General features: G+C 55.4%; 2 protein-coding genes across 3 annotated transcripts in view; both read right to left on the reverse strand.

Moving 5' to 3' along the window:
• Positions 1–2,492, reverse strand: part of CORO2A (coronin 2A) — a 52,579-nt gene extending 50,087 nt beyond the window's left edge. The window contains exon 1 of one of the 2 annotated variants that reach the window (XM_032418746.1): positions 2,460–2,492. The gene's annotated coding sequence lies outside the window, so the exon portion shown is untranslated. Of the gene's footprint in view, positions 1–1,965; positions 2,060–2,459 lie in introns of those variants that run through there. The other variant, XM_032418743.1, reaches the window with a different exon arrangement.
• A 4,275-nt stretch (positions 2,493–6,767) lies between these two features.
• TBC1D2 (TBC1 domain family member 2) overlaps positions 6,768–17,322 on the reverse strand; it is a 50,786-nt gene continuing 40,231 nt past the window's right edge. The window contains exons 9-13 of the mRNA XM_032418725.1: positions 15,771–16,247; positions 11,554–11,674; positions 9,341–9,526; positions 8,304–8,425; positions 6,768–7,619 (exon numbers count right to left, since the gene is read on the reverse strand). Coding sequence (XP_032274616.1) covers positions 7,412–7,619; positions 8,304–8,425; positions 9,341–9,526; positions 11,554–11,674; positions 15,771–16,247 — 1,114 coding nt within the window. The 3' untranslated portion in view covers positions 6,768–7,411. The remainder of the gene's footprint in view (positions 7,620–8,303; positions 8,426–9,340; positions 9,527–11,553; positions 11,675–15,770; positions 16,248–17,322) is intronic.

Below are 17,322 nucleotides of genomic sequence, written 5' to 3' on the forward strand. Positions count from 1 at the left end.
GGTTTGCTGTGTCAACTTGGACAAATCATGTCCCCTCTGGGGCTAGGGGATGCATATCTAGACAATGAGGGGGTTGAAGAGATGATTTCTTCAGATCCCTTTCAGCATGGACATGCCATAATTCCATAGTACATTTTTAAATTATTAGCATAGGATGACTTTGTAATAGCCAGAATCTGCCATGCCCCTAAATCAGGCCAAAATGCTGAGCAGGAAAACAGAGCCCAGATTATACATATGTAGAGATGACAAGAGACTTAGGTAGCATTTAAGCGTGTGTGTTAGAGCTCCGTTCGAGGGACAGCACATATACTTGGGCTGCTTTTACGAGGGGGTAACAGTACTCATTTGTGGTCTAGCTCCAGGTTCTGTGAGGCTCCACCATAACCAGAGGGCACGGTCATGGTCACACTGTTAGTCAGACCGAGAATCCCAGACTTGCAGTGAAAGGTAGTTCACCCCCAGCCAAGTGCTCATCCAGCCTCTGTTCACATCCCTCTGATGACACAGAGCTCACCACCGGCCCAGGCAGTAAGAAAGCTCTTGGGTGAGGGCAGGTCATGAAGTGGACAAGAGTGACCAGAAGGCCCAGACGTGGTTCTCAGAAACTACTTCCTCCATCAGGGCAGGCAACAGAAGAGGAGGAGGAAGAGGCACTGGAGGCAGGACGAAGGGCCTGGAGAGGGGCTCCTCTGGCTCCTCCCCTCCCCCCAGACCTCTAAGGCGCTGCTAACCCAAAGGCGCCCCACAGGTGCGGGAAGTGCAGAGCCCACATTCCAGCCCTGATGCCCGTAGGTTCTGAACCAGCCCCGGGCCCACTGCTGCTTGCCCTGGGGCAGACACCTCAGCTCCAGCCTCTGCCCTTCGCTCCCTTTGGCTCTGGCAGGAGAAGAAGTGCTGGGCCTGGGGCTGCTGGGCCTGGAAGTGAGCAGACTGAAGGGACCAGATGATTGCCCCACGGTGGAGGAAGAGGAGGAAGATGTCTGTGTGCCCAGAGCAGGACCAGCAGCTTCCAACTGTTTAGAGTTAATAAGATCCCCATCATAAGAGGTGTGTAATGGGGGCAGCAAGACCTTCCAGAGGGGATTTTACAGAGCCACTGGGCCAGATGCCAGAGGTCTTTTGTTTTGTTTTGTTTTGTTTTACCCTGTGAGCCTGGAGCCACAGTCCCTCAGACACGTGCTCTGTCCCAGACCCAACCCCACCCAGACACAGCTCTCTTGGCACTGTCCCCCCTTGGAGGTCTACACACACGAACCTGATCCAGCCCTATCATTCCTGGCGGGGCAGGGACGGGGAAGAGGACGTTCCATACCATTCTCTAAACCCTGGTGGGTTCATGGGTCTGGTCCAGGCCAGTCTGCAGCTGATGGTCCCATCACCCCCAACTCAGGGCTCCCCTGGCAAGGCTGACTTGGCTGGCCAGCTCCGACGGCCCCACCCTGCATGCCCAGGTGGGCTCAATGGGGACCTCGGGCTGTCGCCCCCTCCTGTTTCCCGTACCTGGAAGCTGAGGCCCTGCCCGTCACCCAGTCAGGAGGCGGAGGGTCCAGACGGGTCCCGCGGGGACACCCAGGCCACCAGGGGGGCCCTGTCGGGACCGGCTCGCCACACCCAGCGTGAGCGGCCCTCCCTGCGGGCAGGAGGGGTCGGCGGTGCAGACAGTGCCGATCCCAGCCCCGAGCCGTCGGGAGCCTGGACCTCAGCGCGGCCTCCCCCAACAGCGCGGAGCGGAAGGGGCCACCATTGCGCCCGCTATCCCAATGGGGAAACTGAGGCCTGGAGAGGGGCGGTGCTTTGTAAGGTCACGCGGGGGTGCCGGAAGCTTCGTCCCCCCGCGCCCCGCCGGGTCCCCCGCGGCGCGCCGAGCCCAGCATCCCTCCCAGGGCGCTGCAGCCGGGAGGCGCAGCGCGCACACCGCGCGCGCACCGGGAAGGCACGGCTGACGGCGCCGGGCCGCCCTACCTTGATGACGACCGCGCAGGTGGCGGTGGCGGCCGCGGCGTCTGGCTCCGGCTCCGCGCTCCTCACCGCCAGCCGAGTGCCCGCGCGCAGCGCCGCCGCCTCCTCCCCGCCCCGCAGCCGGGAGGGCGGGGCCGATGGGCGGGGCTGGGGCTGGGGCCGGGCACGAGCCCCGCCCGCGCGCCCCGGGTCCGAGGGGCACCCCTCCTTCCCCACCCTCCCGACCGCGCTCCTGGCCCCCGGGACCCGTCTCCGGGCGCGCGCACGCGCACAGAACAGGCGCGCACACCGGCGCGCACACGCCGCAGTGATTGGGGCGGGCTGCCCGGCGACCGAGCGGAGGCTGGGGCCAGGCGGACCCGCCGCTCCCTCGCTGCGTGCCGCGGGGCAAGGAACTCGACCTCCCGAGCCTCCGTTTCCCCCTTGGCGAAATGGAAACAGTAACTGTTTCTGCGTCCGAGAGCTGTTTGAGAATTAGAGGAGACGACTTAATTTACCGGCCCGGCAAAGTGCGCGCGCAGAGCCCACCACGGGGGTGGCGCCTGGTAAACCCGGCTGGTAGAGAAATTCTTGAGGCTTCTAGTCGGCGGGGAGGAAAAGAGCAGGGAGGGCGGCTCAGTAACGGGAGGACTCCGTTCTCTCGGCAGCCAGGAGGGGGCGCTGCCGCCCGGTCTCGCCGGCTCTGGAGTCCTGAGCACACTAGGCAATGGGAGGAGATGCGGAGGCCCCTCCTTTTAATAAAACTACCGCCTCACACTTAGTGAGCCAGGCACTGTTCTAGGCACCTTAAATGCATTACCTCACTTTACCGTCACACAAGCCTGTGAGGTTACACTATTACCTATTTTACAAATAAGAAAGCTGAGGCACAGACAGTTTAAGCACCTCGCTTAAGATCACACAGCTAGTCATCAACCCCAAGCAGCACGGCTCCCAAGCCCAAGCTCGGAGCCACTTCACCACACCACCCCTCTTGAGAAGAGCTCTTTGTTTTGTTCAGTTGTGTATCTCAGAGCACCTAGAACACTAGCCAGCTGAATTTTGAGTGAATAACAGAGCATACTATGTACTTTACATATATTATTTCATTTAATTCTAGTGGCCCTTTTATTTAGCTGCTATTATTACCCCCATTTTACAGGTTAGAAGATTGAGACTTAGAGTGGCTAAGTAAGTGGGGGCTCTTGAGTATCTCCTTGGAAAGAATAGCCAGGGCCAAAGCCTGCAACTCATTCACTGTTCACTGGGCCACTCCCCACCCAGAGTCCCCTCCCCACTCCCCATCCCCACTGTGTGTGGCCTTCAAAGCCCCCTTCACCACCACCACCCCCCCCACACACACACTGCTCAGACTGAATTTGAGCTTCAGATATCAACATGAGTTGGATATTTGATGTTTCAGAAAAGCATATGGAGAAATCAGAATGTTGCGGGAGTTCCTTATACTTATGGCTCAATATTGCCTTTATTTTTAATTACTCCTGGGGGTGGACACCACCACCTTTCCAAGGCTAAGGCATCTGAATGCCCTAATTCACCTAGGGCTTGGGCCAGTATCTCGGGTGTGTCCCCCCAACCCCCACACACTCACACCTCTGTGCCTTTGTGCACATGCTCTGCTCTGCCAGGAAGTCTCTTCCTACAGCATCTCCGTCTTTCTAAACCAAGGTGTCCTTCCTTCCAGGTTCATCACCTCCCCAGGAAGCCTTTCCTACATGCCCCGAGGATGTGCCTTCTCAGCCTTGTGTCTGCATCTTTGCCCCCCTGCACCATGGTGGTGGGTGGCTGGGACTGTGTTGGGGAAAGACCGGTTTGGCAGGGACCTCTGGGGGCCATGGGCATATGGACTATTGGGAGGTCACTGGAGGCCTCTGCAGTAGACACAATCCAGGACCCTTTCTGGGGATGCTGCATATGTGCATGCCTGTACACCTGTGTGTGTGGGGGGGGGAATTAGAACAAGGACCCTAATCTCTCCCCCTAATCCTGGTCCTTTTGAGGAAGGTCCTTTTGAGATTAGAACAAGGACCCTAATCTCTCCTCCTAATACCGGTCCACCCCGCCCTAACCATCCTATGAATTGCACACATTCTGAGGCCAGAGCAGGGATGACCTGCCCAGGGGTCCCTAGTTAGAAAACCACAAAATCGGTGTGGCCTCAAAGTTGGGCCCATCTGCCAGCATCTTATATTGGGTCTTGGTTGATTGGGACAGGCCAGGAAACCACCATCCCCTTCCTTCCCTATGTGTCAACATGGCCAGCTTTGTTTAATCTGCCACGTGTGGGCCAATGCCTTGTGCAGGCCTAGAATGTGTGCGAGAAAGGGTGGCAAATTCTTCATCTACCTGCCCAACATGGAGCTTTCTGGGCAATATGGCTGTGCGCTGGGAGACTGAACTAAGAATGAGGGAACAGCAGTGCCTGGGGGGTGAGGTTCTGAGCGTGGGGGATGTTAGCCAAGTACAGGCATTCTGTAGAAGTCAGTGTGCACCTCCCACTTTGGGGCGGAGATGGGGGAGTCTTCCCTCCAGGTCCTTCCTCCTCCTTTGAGGAGTCCCTTTATTCTTGGGGATATTGCCCCAGGGAGGTTCCCTGGGCAACTCCTGTCCCCTCCCCTATCCAGTGCAGCAGGGATGGCAGCTTGCTGGGGGCCCAGTGTCTGAGAGAGAGAGAGACGCTTTGAGCTGAGAGGTCCTATCCCCTGGGGTAGGAGGGTGGGGCTGTGAGGGATCAGATCCTCCAGCCCTAGAAGGCAGCATCCCCTAGGGATGGGGGGCAACAGCTGTGGTGCAGGGCCAGGAATCTGACACCAGGGGTGGGCCCCCAACGCCCTTGGGGAAGAAGTGGGAGGGAGGGGAGGCAGCAGCAGCTACAGACCTTCTTGAGGTGTGACACCCCCACTTCCATCAGTCCCTGTTACAGCCTCCCTGTCAGGTGGATGGTTCTTCTATTTTCCTTTGCCGGGAGCTCTCCCATGGGGCCCTACATCACTCAGGAAGCTATAGGCCAGGCTTGTTCTTTCCCCTGGATCCTTTGGTGTTTTAGGCTCCAGAGAAGTTGAGGTGAGCTGGAATGAACCCTCCCTGGTCTTATCGTTAGCATCTCTAAGGCTTAAGCATGGCTTAACCACTCAGCGGCTGTGTGGCTTTGGGCAAGTTAGTTAACCTCTCTGAGGCTTCATCTTCTTGTTTCTAAATTGAGCGCGGCCTGGAGTGAGCAGTGCTCTAGGACAGGCCATTCTCATTCCTGGCTCCAGCTCCAGCATTTCATTTCAGGGCTGGAGGAAGCCGGACCAGGGTCAGTCCTGTGGTCTCCAACCCTCCTGGTGTATCAGAATGCCCATGCCCCACAACAGGCTCTGTGTGGCACACAGCACCGATATTCTTTAAAAGCTGCTTAGGTGATTCTGTGGTGCAGCCAGGTACAAACCAGAGGTTACGGTGCTGGGTCAACGGCAAAGCACCACCCCGTCCCCTAGTCCAGGAGGGGCAAGGTGGAGGCACGGAGCTGTGGGCAGAGCTTCTTCTCAGCCTGGGGGTGGGGAGGGGAGATGAGGAAGAGGGAAGAGGGAGAAAGGAAGAAGGGTGAGGAGAACGGGCAGGAGGAGGAGGGGAAGGATGAGGGAAGGAGGAGAGGGAGGAAGGAGAGGAAAGAAGCAGGACGAGGAGAGGAAGCAGGGGAGAGATAGGAAGGGAAGAAGGGGGAGGGGGGTGTCATGTATCTTGACAGCCTCTGTCTGATCTGGGATTGTTTATTTTTTGCTGAGGAGGGAATTTGAATTTCAAGGCTGGAGCTGAAGGTCCAGCTCCGTCATCTGTCCTGGAGCCTTGGGCCTTTTCGAAGCCCTCTGGGTGACTTTTCTCCATAAAAAGGCCACTCCCGGCCAGTGGTGGTGCTTCACTTTGTGCCAGGCACCAGCGTCCTGTCCTTTAGCCCTCCTGGGAGCTCCAGGAGGCTGGCCCCCTTGTCTCCTCAATGATGCCCTTAGGGTGCAGCACCCAGCCTGTTGGGGGTGCAGCTAGGACCCCCGCAGGCCACCATCACGCCTCACAGATGCCATTTAGTGGTGAAAGGATCTCAGCAGATGTAAGTTTGGCAAAAATGAGGAAGGTCGTCAAGACCCTATGTGGGGTGCTCACGGCAGACCCGGGGCCCTGGGGCCAGCCAGCAGCCCCTGTCACGTGGGAGGAAAGAACTCTGCACGTCTCTTCCCCAGAGCTGTGTAGGGGGCACAGTGTCGGGGAACTGGGTGCCTAGGGTGCCAACCCCTCAAAGTTCACACTCGTGGGCGAGCAGGCCAGTCCCCAGTGAGAGGTGTGGCTTCCTTCCCAGCCCTGGACAGGAACCTCAGATCAGAGCGGGAAGTCTCCGTACCTGAATCCTGCACCCGTAGTCCTGCCTACCAAAGACTACCCAGTGTGAGCCTATACCGACAGTCAAGAGCTCGCTGAGAAATGAGTGACCAAAATCACTTACACAGCCTTGACCCCCTGCGTTGTGGGGAGCGGGGGCGGGCGGCTCTGACTGCTGAGGAAGGGCCCAGAAGAGCCCAGAAGAACTGAAACTGAGCTCCTGCACACAGTGGGTGCCAGAAGAGCCAGCCCTGACTTGGCGACAGGCTGTAGCTTTGTCCCTCTCACCACCTTTTCCTCACCCTCCAGCCGCCCATTTTTCAGAGAGGAGGGGACTCTTCTTGCCTGGGCCTGTGAGGCTGGCAGAGCGAGATCAGGCGTTGGGCGCCTGACCCAGGGCTCTCTTGGTGTGGGCAGGGCTTTTCCTCGGAACCCCTTCCCCCAAACGGGCTGTGAATGAAAAGGCGGGCATAGGTGCAAGGCTCAGGAAACAGGCCTCAGTAGATGGGAGCTGGGCCTGGGACGGAAGCAGAACCAGCGCTGGAGAGGTGCTGTGGCCCAGGAAGACACACCCCAAATGCACAGGGCCCTCGCTCCTCAGGAAACCAGGAGGGCGGCAGGCCCTGCAGAGACGCCCACAGAAGCAGAACCCAGGGATGTCCCAGGCTGGGAAGGCCCCAGTGATGGGACACCCTGGAGCCCTGGGCCCACCCAGTAGGAGCTGGTTACTGGGAATCATTCAAGTTCCAAAGCTTGTCAACTATTTCCAATATTTACATTGTTTTATACAGATAAAACTTAAAGAATGTTCAGGTTACCCAATAAGCCAGCATTCTTGCTTGTCTGTGTGCTAAAGTGCTCTGTGGGAGAAGTGAGAAAGGGGTGGCATCCCTGGGTATGTGCTTATGAGTCCCAAACAAGGGCTTCACAGCAGACAATGTTCTGATGGGGAGACTGAGGCCCAGAGAGGGGAAGGGACTTGCCCAGCGACATGCGGTGCTGTGGCTCACTGGCTGGACCACTGTTCCACGGCCATCCTCCCGGGGGCCTGACAGCCAAAGGGGAGAAAGGGCTTTGGGGAGGGCAGGTGGCCAAGTCAGGCATCCCCCTCCCCCTCGTCCTCACTGGTGCAACCCTCTGGCACCGCTGGGCCTTGGGAGTTCCGAGTCTCCAGGTACTCGGCCTTCAGCTGCTCCAGCTCGTGCAGCTCAGCCTGCAGCCGCTCCCGGTGGGCCGTCCGCAGCTGCCGCAGCTGCTTCATACGGAAGGGGTTCATGTCGTTGAAGGCGATGTTCATCAGCTTCCTGGGGGGAGAGCACAGTTAGCCCAAAGCCAGGGCCCCACTGGGTCTACATTCACTGGGCCTTCCGGGGCACCCTGCCATTCATTCTGTCCATGTGGCTGAGGCCCTGGCCCCTGCCCATGGGCAGCTCACCTTCCAGGAAGGAAACAGTGAATGAGAAGACAACTTCCACCCAAAGTGATGTATACTGAGGCAGGAAGAAGCTTAGGGCTATGGGAGCTCTAACTCCGTAAGGAAAGGTTTATCATGGAAGGCTTCTTGGAAGAGGTGACATGTGAGCGGAGTTTTGAAGAATGAATAGGGTTGGCCAGGCAAAGATGGCAGTGGTGGAGGTGACAGGGAGGCATTCTAAGTAGAAGAAACTGCAAGGCCAAAATCCCAGAGGTTGGTGTTGAGCTAGGAACTGAAATAATTACTTGGCAGGACGACAGGGCATGGGTGTTAGGGCAGGAAAAGGTGGGAAAGAAACAAAATTACACAGGGGCCTTGAACACCACGGTAAGGGGCAGATAGACCACTGGGGCAGTGGAATGTCCCTAAAGATTCCTAAGCTGTAATGGAGGATCAGCATCACTAACAAATCTCCACTCAGCAAACACCCGCCTATCCCCTGCTATGTGTCCTGGGCATGTGTGGGCGGCAGGAGTGCTGGCCAGGCAGGGCGGGGGCAGAAGCGGGTTCTCACTGGCCGCTGCAAATGGTCTTGGTGAAGAAGCGCAGGTACTGGTAGATCTCCAGGCCGTCCTGCAGCCTCAGGATCGCCTCCTCGTTGTACTTGAAAATGGCCAAGGCATAGCGGAATACCACCTGGGGGGCAAAGTGGGGGCTCAGCTGGGGCACGGGGGGCCAGGGCAGGTAATCCCCAGGGGGAGGAAAACCCCCACAGGCACCCAACTGCTCTTCCACCTCTATCCCACCCACTCCTCCTGCTTTGGTGATCCTGAGATAAATCCCAGACAACACGTCAGGAAATCTGTGACTCCTTCGGCAGGTTTGGTGTTGGACTCCCTGATGCCCCCAGGACAGGCTGCAGAGGTTGACAGCTTGAGTGTGGGGAGGCCGAGGGGCAGAGGCAGACAGGGAAACCCCAGGGGGAGGGAGCACAGTGTGGAACCCGGGCATGGGGCCTGAGTCCTGGCTCTGTCCTCACTTGTCCCGGGGCCCTGGGTGAGGTGCTACCGTGTTGGACCTAATGGGGGTAATACTGTTTACATGAGGCATCAGTAGGAATCAAACGGAATAACAGATCCGAAGGTGCTCTGCAAACCGTGGTACGTTAGCAACCACCATGGGAACCTGGGGTGGAGGGCACAGGGAGGTCTGCCCAGGGTCTCCTAGAAAGGCCAGGGGCAAAGGGGGACCACACACCCATGTGCCAGCCTCCCAATATGGGGCTCAGTCCAAACAGGAGGAAGAGAAGCAGGGGCCCAGGTGACTGGATGGGCAGTGGAGGGAATAGGGACGGGCTTCCTGGATCACGGTCATGCCTCTTCCCTAGGGAAAGGAAATCCCCCAACTTTAAGACACATCTTCAGAGGCAGAACCACCCCTTCTCCTCACATGTGCAAAGCACTTTAGTTTACAAAGCCATGCTCCCATGAGAGGTCCTCAAAGCCCTGACAGGGGAGCACTGTCTTCCCATGCTCCAGGGGCAGAAGCGAGACCCAGAGGGCTGCAGGGCCTTGCTCAGGACTGTCCTGCTCACCCCTGATGGTGCCCTACCTTGGTACCCTCATAGAGGAAGGCGTCCCAGACCCGGAGAAGGATGTTGCTGATGAGACTGTCTGCAAAGACCACGAGGAACCAGTTGAAGGTGATGAAGGAGAGATCCACACGGTGCTGCCCCAGGTGAGCCATCAACCTGGGCAGCTTCTCCAAGAGGAGGTCCTGGAGCACCCGCTGGTCCACCTGGGAGCCAGGGAGAGAGGGCTTGTTAGCCGCCACCCTAGAGAAGGGGCTGCCTCCCTCCCTGCCTGCCCTTCCCACCCAGCCCGTCCACACACAGTCCTGGAGTCGACTCCCAACCCCCCCCACCCCTGGCCCCGGGGAGCACGGAGTGCCTGGAGGAGCCAAAGCCTCCCATGGCCAGGAGACAGCACAGGCCAGCAGTCTTCTGGGCTGGAGCACTGGGCTCTGGTGTGGAGGCCTCTGTAGGCTAAGTTCTTAGCCAGTGGTGTTTTGGCCCATTTGCCCTCCTGAACCCGAAGCCAAGCAGGAGTTCAACTTGTATCGGCCGACACCATGGCCACTTCTCTATATCCACTTTGGACCTGACATAAAAGATGCTCAGTGCATCCAGCTCAAGACTGAGGGTAACTCACTGAGCCTAAGATGTCATCGAACCTGCTGAAGGATTCACAGATTTACTGACGTGATGTCTGGGATTTATTTCAAGATCACCAAAGCAGGAGGAGTGGGTGGGATAGAGATGAAATAGCAGTTGGGTGCCTGTGTTGATAATTCAAACTAGGTGATACATACATGGAGGTTCATATACTATTTTCTCTATCTTTTGTACATTCAAAATTTTCTATATTAAAAATGAGGAAAAAAACCTCCAACAACCCCACAACAATACACTGGTTTTACAACACACCTCAGTTTCGGAGATGTTAAAGCATGACAATAAAATATGGAACATTGCCCAGCCTGCCTTGCAGTGAGGGGGTGCCATGTGACACAGTTCTGACCAATAAGGTGTAAGCAGCACCTGCTGGGCGGGAGAGCTGTGGGAGGCAGAGCCAGCCCCTGCCTTGCACCCTCTGCTTCTTTCAGCCTCGACCACGGCCACATTGGCTGTCCTGTGACCATGAGCAGGGGGCTGACAGCAATATGTGAGGGATGGCAGAGCAGAGAGCTTAAGGGGACTTCAGCTTTGTCATTCTCTGGGAAAAATGAGCCGCCCCTTGAGCCACTGTGAGGTTGGGCCGCCCTTCCTGACCCATCACCTATTCCCTGACAACTCCTCAGTCTTGATCTCCGGCCCTGACCTCCCTCCTTCACATGGGACACCCACTTGTCTGCTGACCTCCCCGCCCAGGTGGGTGTCCCACAGGAGGCATCAGTGTTGGGCAATCTCTCTCGTGTTGGGCATGATAGGAAAGGAGAGGAACAGAGTGGGTGGGCAGGAAATGACTTGGTAGGTTTGGGGTGGGAAGTGAGAAAGTCCCCTCCAGATGGCCTCTCTGCATAAAGCAGACAGCGCGGATGCACCAGGAGCCGGATGAGGGGTGAAGCAAGAGAGGAGATGGGAGGTCAGAAATGGTTTTGCGTGTACATCTGTCATCAAGCCCAAGAAGAAGTACTCCCATCCCAAAGCAGACAAACCAGAGGTTCAGAGAGGGGATGCCGCAAGGCCAGGCAGCTGGCTGGGGGAGAGGTGGGCTCTGGACTAGCTGCGCCTGACTCTAGGGCTGGCCGGGGCTCAGAGGGAGAGGGGGGCGAGGCAGTGAGGGTGCAGGCAGCTGTGCTTCTCCGGAGGCCGTGACCAGCTTGTGCGAAGACTCGTCCCCACCTCCCACCCTGAGTCCCACTTCCACCCACCTGACCTCTGTTTTGAAATTCTTTACTGGCAAAAAGCAAGAGATTCTAGATTTTCTTCTCCTTCCCTCCCCAAGAAACCGTTTCTGAAAAGAACAAACCAAAACCAACCAACCAAACAAACAACCCCCCCCCCAACCATTTCTCATGACATAGTGTCACCACTGGAATAACAACAATCTACCCCAGGGGCAGGGCCCCCACAACTCTAAAGGCCATCAGCTCACCAGAACTTCCCAGGAGTCCCAGGGAGAGGTTACTGGCCCCTTGTACAGAGGGAGAAATGGAGGCCTGAGAGCTTCCTGATTCTTCTGAGATTCATTGGCTTGAAGGAACCACTCAAGGGGCACCACCCTGCACGGCCCCTACGTCCCGTCCGTCCCTGCCCTGCTCACCTGGGATGACGTCAGTGTCTTGCTGTAGTAATCAGCCGGCATGATGGTCTCCACAATGGCCACCAGACACCAGAAGGCGCTCTCCTCCTCCTCCAGGACCAGCAGAGCGATGGCCGCCAGTCTGGAATGGGAGGAAAGGAGGCCTGGGGTGAGGTGTAGAAGCTGCAGCCGGGCAGAGGGTGGCAGAGGTAGATCCCTGGCTCCCAACCCTACTCCCTAAAACCAGGCTAGTGTTCCGGCACCTGGGGTGAGATGAACATGCTTTGGGGGAGGACTACAAAGGAGATTTCTTTTTTTTTTTTTTTTTTAAGATTTTATTTATTTATTTGACAGAGAGAGACACAGCGAGAGAGGGAACACAGCAGGGGGAGTGGGAGAGGGAGAAGCAGGCTCCCCGCAGAGCCGGGAGCCCGATGTGGGACTCGATCCCAGGACCCTGGGATCATGACCTGAGCCGAAGGCAGTCGCTTAACCGACTGAGCCACCCAGGCTCCCTACAAAGGAGATTTCTGAGCAATGGGGAGAACTGAGTCTCTAGGGAAGGGCTCTGGGGGTCTGTTGCCCAGGTATGAATTCTGGATCTACTGCTTCCTGGCTGGATGATCCTGGGCAAGTTCCTAAACTTCTCTGTGGCTCAACCTCCTCATAATAATCACAGGACTATTATGAGGATGAATGAAGTTAACACAAGATAAATGCCCAGCACAGTACCTGACATGTAGTGAGTGTTTAATGAATGTTAGCTATCCTCATCTTAATATCCACAGGCTTTGAGACCTTGACAAGTGTGCTAACCTCTCTGAGCCTTACTTTCATCATCTGTGAAGTGGGATTAACAATCTCCACCTCCCAGGGCTGTGTGGCATTTTGAGCGAGAAGGCAGACCCACAGTGCCTTGCTAACTATCTGGCATACGGCAGGTGCTCACTACACAGAATTCTTTCTCCCCTTTGCTTCCTGAACTCCCCCCAAAGTTATCGCGAGGCTCTAATGAGATCATGGTAAGAAAGGAAAAAACCCACAGTGTTGAGTAGGGATGTCGGCCTAGAAAAAGTATTGTTTTCTCTACTTCTCTTATCTTTCCTGGCAGGTCTCACCCACTGTCAATCCAGGAATACATTTCTCAAAATGCAGTGGTCTCTAAAGATGCTAGGTGAACACAAGGTCCCAAATACAAAAATGTTTGGGAAATGCTACATACTCTAGCCCCCTTTTATTTTTTTTTAAAGATTTTATTTATTTATTTGACAGAGAGAGACACAGCGAGAGAGGGAACACAAGTAGGGGGAGTGGGAGAGGGAGAAGCAGGCTTCCCGCCGAGCAGGGAGCCCGATGCGGGGCTCAATCCCAGGACCCTGGGACCATGACCTGAGCCGAAGGCAGACGCCTAATGACTGAGCCACCCTGGCGCCCCTCTAGCCCCCTTTTAGAGGCTGATGATACACAACATCTTACTAAAAGCTTCTGAGAAATTCCGCAGTGACAAAACAGTGACTGCAGAATTTACTTACTAAAAGCCTGTGCAGAAATTCTGCAGTGACTCTAACCCAAGGCTGTCCAGTGGAGTTATGGAGCCCCTTTTGTACAGTGCACCCACTGAACACCCTTAGGGAGATGCCACCTTATAGTATTGTGAAGCCTCACACTCTTGATGGGCTTAAAGAACACATTTCATTGTCCAGCTATTTATCCTTCTCTGGGCTCTTACTAGACTGGATTCATGATCTCCAACTTCTTCTGAAGTTCACACTGTTTAAAGAAGAAAAAAGAAACCCCTTTTCTCTCCCCAGTAGATTGGGAAGGAATTTCTTTCCACTGTAAAATATTTGTACAAACTCTCCTGAGTCTGAGCTGAGTGGATGAAAGGAAGAGTCACAGGTCTCTTGGGAAATAGGAAGCTCTCCCCTCTCAAAGCTGGGGAAGGGGGTCTTCTGAGGTCATTTAGTTCAGGGATAGCAAATGTGTGAAACACTGGCCACCACTCTCTTTTGCCTATGCCAGGGCAGACATAACTAGTGAATCATGACAACATTCCCTTTGTCTATGTCCAGGGCAGACATAACTAATTAATCATTGTGCTCTTTCCCACTGACTCTGGAGGCTGCCTCAGAAACTCACAAGACAAGGCTCCAGGCAGGTGCTTCCTACTTGTCAACCCTGGTCTAGATAAACTTATTGCAGATAGGAAGACCGAGTCCTGGAAAGCAGAAGTCACTTGCTCAGGGTCACACGTTGAGTTGGTGCCAGAGTGGAGATAGAACCCAGGGCTCCCAAAGTCCAGCCTGGTGTTCTCTCGACCCTACCCTATCCCGCTGGAGCCTCAGGACGTGCTCGGTCCAGGAGCTTGCTGCCGGCACGAGCGTAGATTTCTGCACACATTGCAAGGTCAGTAGTGAGAGTCTGCTGGTACCAACTAGGGCTTACCAACTGCTCCGGGCTGCAGCCAGCCTCCAACCTAAGGCATTCAGGCTCAAGTGGGTCTGCAAAGGAGGTAGCGTGGTGACATGGGAAAGAAACAGCTACTCCTAATGCACTCCACTTATATTTTAAAGAGAATTCGCTTTAAAGTTTTTGCCCTAAATTAGCACTGTATCATTACTATGATATCTGTCACCCTCTAAACAGGCTGATTTGTTGCACGGAAGCAGGGTCTGTCTTGACACCATGCACGCAGTTCTACCGGCTGCCACTAGATGGCGGCGCTCAGACAAGTGAAAGGGGCCCGCAGGGTGGGGCTAAAGGGCCCCACTCTCCACATGTGAAGGGGCTCTTCCCATTGTAAGTAACTTTCGAATTTAAGCAATAATATGAATATTTGCCTAAACATCAATTATCAGTAAAAAAAAAAAAAAAAAAAAAAAAAAAAAAGAAAAAAAAAAAAAAAAAGACAGAGGGGTCCCCCCCCCCCCCCCCCCCCGGTCTGTTTTTCCTACATATCCCTCCACAGCCTTTGTGCTGCCTTTTTCCACACAGGGAGAAGCTTCTTTCCTTCTGGGAGGTTTATCTCAAGACCCTTCCCGCTACAGGATTTCCCCTTGTCCCCCCTTATATTAGCTGTGCTGTAGTTTAACTCTGAATTTCCAGTAACTGAACACGTATATATGCTCAGTTTCGCCCAATTTAGGCTGGAAGTCAGTATCAAAAATCTCTACCCTTAGGAATCATTCAAATTTGAGTAGGGACTCCCTGAATGCTTATTCTGTGTTAAATAAATGTCACACACCGCCTACTGGGGGGAGAGAGCAGAATGTCTTATGTAAATTTTGCTTGAGTATATGTGTATTTAAATTTAAGTGAGTCAAAACTTGCTTTGGGGAATATCTGAAATTATGTAACCTCTATCGAGATAGCTGGGGGGCATCCATGAGAGTCCTGAGGTAGTGGAGGGGGTAGCCCTAGCAGGTCACCCCATCTCACCCCCACCCCCAGTCCCCTCTGTCCTGCTATTAGACCAGAAGCAGAAATGAATCCAGGCTGGGCCAATCACATCCCTTCCTTTGGGAATTTCTGCCTGGGACATGAGGGTGTCAACAAGTGGGAAGATTTGCTGAAAAGGCTCCAGACTCAGGGACTGAGGTCTCCATTCTGACAGCCTCGAGGGCCCTAAATGTCCAAGGAATGACGGACAGAGGCTGGTCTGCGGAGAAAAGGAAGCAGACATGTAGAACGAGAGAGGCCAGAGATGGTGCGGCCCCACAGGGGGCTGCAGAGCAGGACCGTGGTGCTGCCCAGCCTCAGGGACTTGACCCCATGGCACCCCTGGGGTTGTGTAGTGCTGTGACCCTGCTGGAGAGAGGAGATGCCTTGGTTTCTAATGACCATCTGGTCTTGTCCTCTATTTTCGTTTCCTGGCTTTTATGAACCTCTATTGTGGCATTTACCAATTCTCTTTTTCTTGGGCTCCCTTGAATGGGTTTTGTTTAAAGTAAATGATCCTTGACCCAGGCAGTTCTGCAATATGTGAGCTGAGGTGTGCACTACGAAATTCCAGGGGGCCATTCACCAGGGTCTCTGTATGAGTAGTACTGAGCACAAGTCAAAAGAGAGAACATAGCATGAGGAGGTCCCCCCCATCTTGAACCTGTCCTGTCCCCATCTTGAACATGTCCATGTTGTCCCCATCTGTATGGTGGGAATCAAGCCTCCTGGACTCACCTCTCTAGGTTCTCGGGAGGCTCTAAAGAACCTTGTGCCCTCACTAGGGCTCTGATGCTTACCTGTTCAGGCCCTGGCAATAGCCGATGGTGGGGTTCTGCCAGGAAAAGGCCAGCAGCACCCGGCGTAGCTTGTCGGGGAAGCTGGAGGTGGGACAGGTGAAGTGCTTGTTGTTGGGGAAGGTACGGTTCAGGTCCAGCTCAATCTGGCGGGCGGCAGGATGCTCGCGGACCTGGCCCCGGTTCAGCAGCTCCTGGTAGTGGCCGGGGCTCTGCAGATGCCGGACGCGGAGGTGGATCAGCCACCTCCAGACACGCGGCCGGTGCTCTCGGGGCACACCTGCCCGCAGCAGCTGCTTGAGCTCGACCGAGGGTGCAAGATCACCCAGGGCAGCCCAGCGCTCCCGCAGCGGCCGCTCCACGGCCTCATGGGCCAGCAGGTGGTGGGAGTGCACCTCTAGTGCCTGGATCTTGGCCAGCAGCTTCAGGTCTTCCATCTCGAAGTTGGGCACCGTCAGGAAGCCATACTCATCATACTCACTGCCAGCAAGAGCCTATGTTAGCAGCATGTTGCAGAGCCCTTCCCTGGATAAGGGGCAGGGCAGGGAGGGGGAGGGGGGACCCCAGGCAAGGTTCCTGCCTGGGCTTCACTGTGGGTTAGTCATGCAGCTTTGGGCAGGTCACGTCAGTTCTCTGAACCGCAGTTTGCTCTTCTTCACAATGGGTAGAAGAATTCCTGCTCTGCCTCATGAAGACCCATTGACCTCCTCTGTTGTAAAATGCTGAAGGCCTAGACAGTGCCTAGTGCCTCGTAAGTGCATAGTAAGTGCGTTCAGTGCAAATATAAAGGACCCTCTTATTATTCCATGAAGCCTTAGGCTCAAGCACTCGGCACTGCCAATACAGAATCCCACCTGGGCAGAGAGTAAGCCCAAGGCTGCATGGGGAGCAGGCAGCACCAATGACAAGCAAGATGGGAGAACCAGGGGTCCAGTCCAGATGGCCTTTTACTGATTCCACAGTTATTTGCCCTTACTGTGTGCTCTGCATGTGGTGTCTCATTTAGTCCTACTGATCCTGCAAAGCAGGGATCTTAGCCCACATCTGACGGAGGCTGAATATGTGGCCCAGAAAGGTAAAGTGACTTGTCCAAGGTCACATAGTGAGAGAGCCCAGTCTGGCTCCAAAGCCTGGGCTCCTTCCCCTTGGCCACCCAGCCTCCAGGGGCCTTTGGACCCAAGCCACAGCCCCTTCTGTTATATTTAACTGCCCATGTTCACTGTGCTCAGCAAGGACTTGGCTCAGGGAAGGCAGCTGGCTTTCTCCCCTCCTCCCCCCCTCTGACAAACACCTTGGGGAGGCAGCCTGGGGAAGTGAAAAAAATGGAGCTCTGGAGGCAGACCCAGGTCAGCTGCATGAATACGCTGTGTGGCCTTGGGCAAGGGGCGGCCTCCTCTGAGCCTGCATCACCTCAACTGTAATATGGGGCTCATCCCAAGCATATGCTCGTTTGTCTGAAGATACGAGAAAGTAAGGGACGTGCAGTGCTTGTACGCGGTCAGCAGGAGCCAGCACCAGGGCGGCTGGGGACCTTCAGGTCATGCAGACCAAGACC

The sequence above is a fragment of the Phoca vitulina genome, unplaced genomic scaffold (assembly GCF_004348235.1).
Source record: "Phoca vitulina isolate PV1807 unplaced genomic scaffold, GSC_HSeal_1.0 scaffold21, whole genome shotgun sequence".
NCBI lineage: Eukaryota > Metazoa > Chordata > Mammalia > Carnivora > Phocidae > Phoca > Phoca vitulina.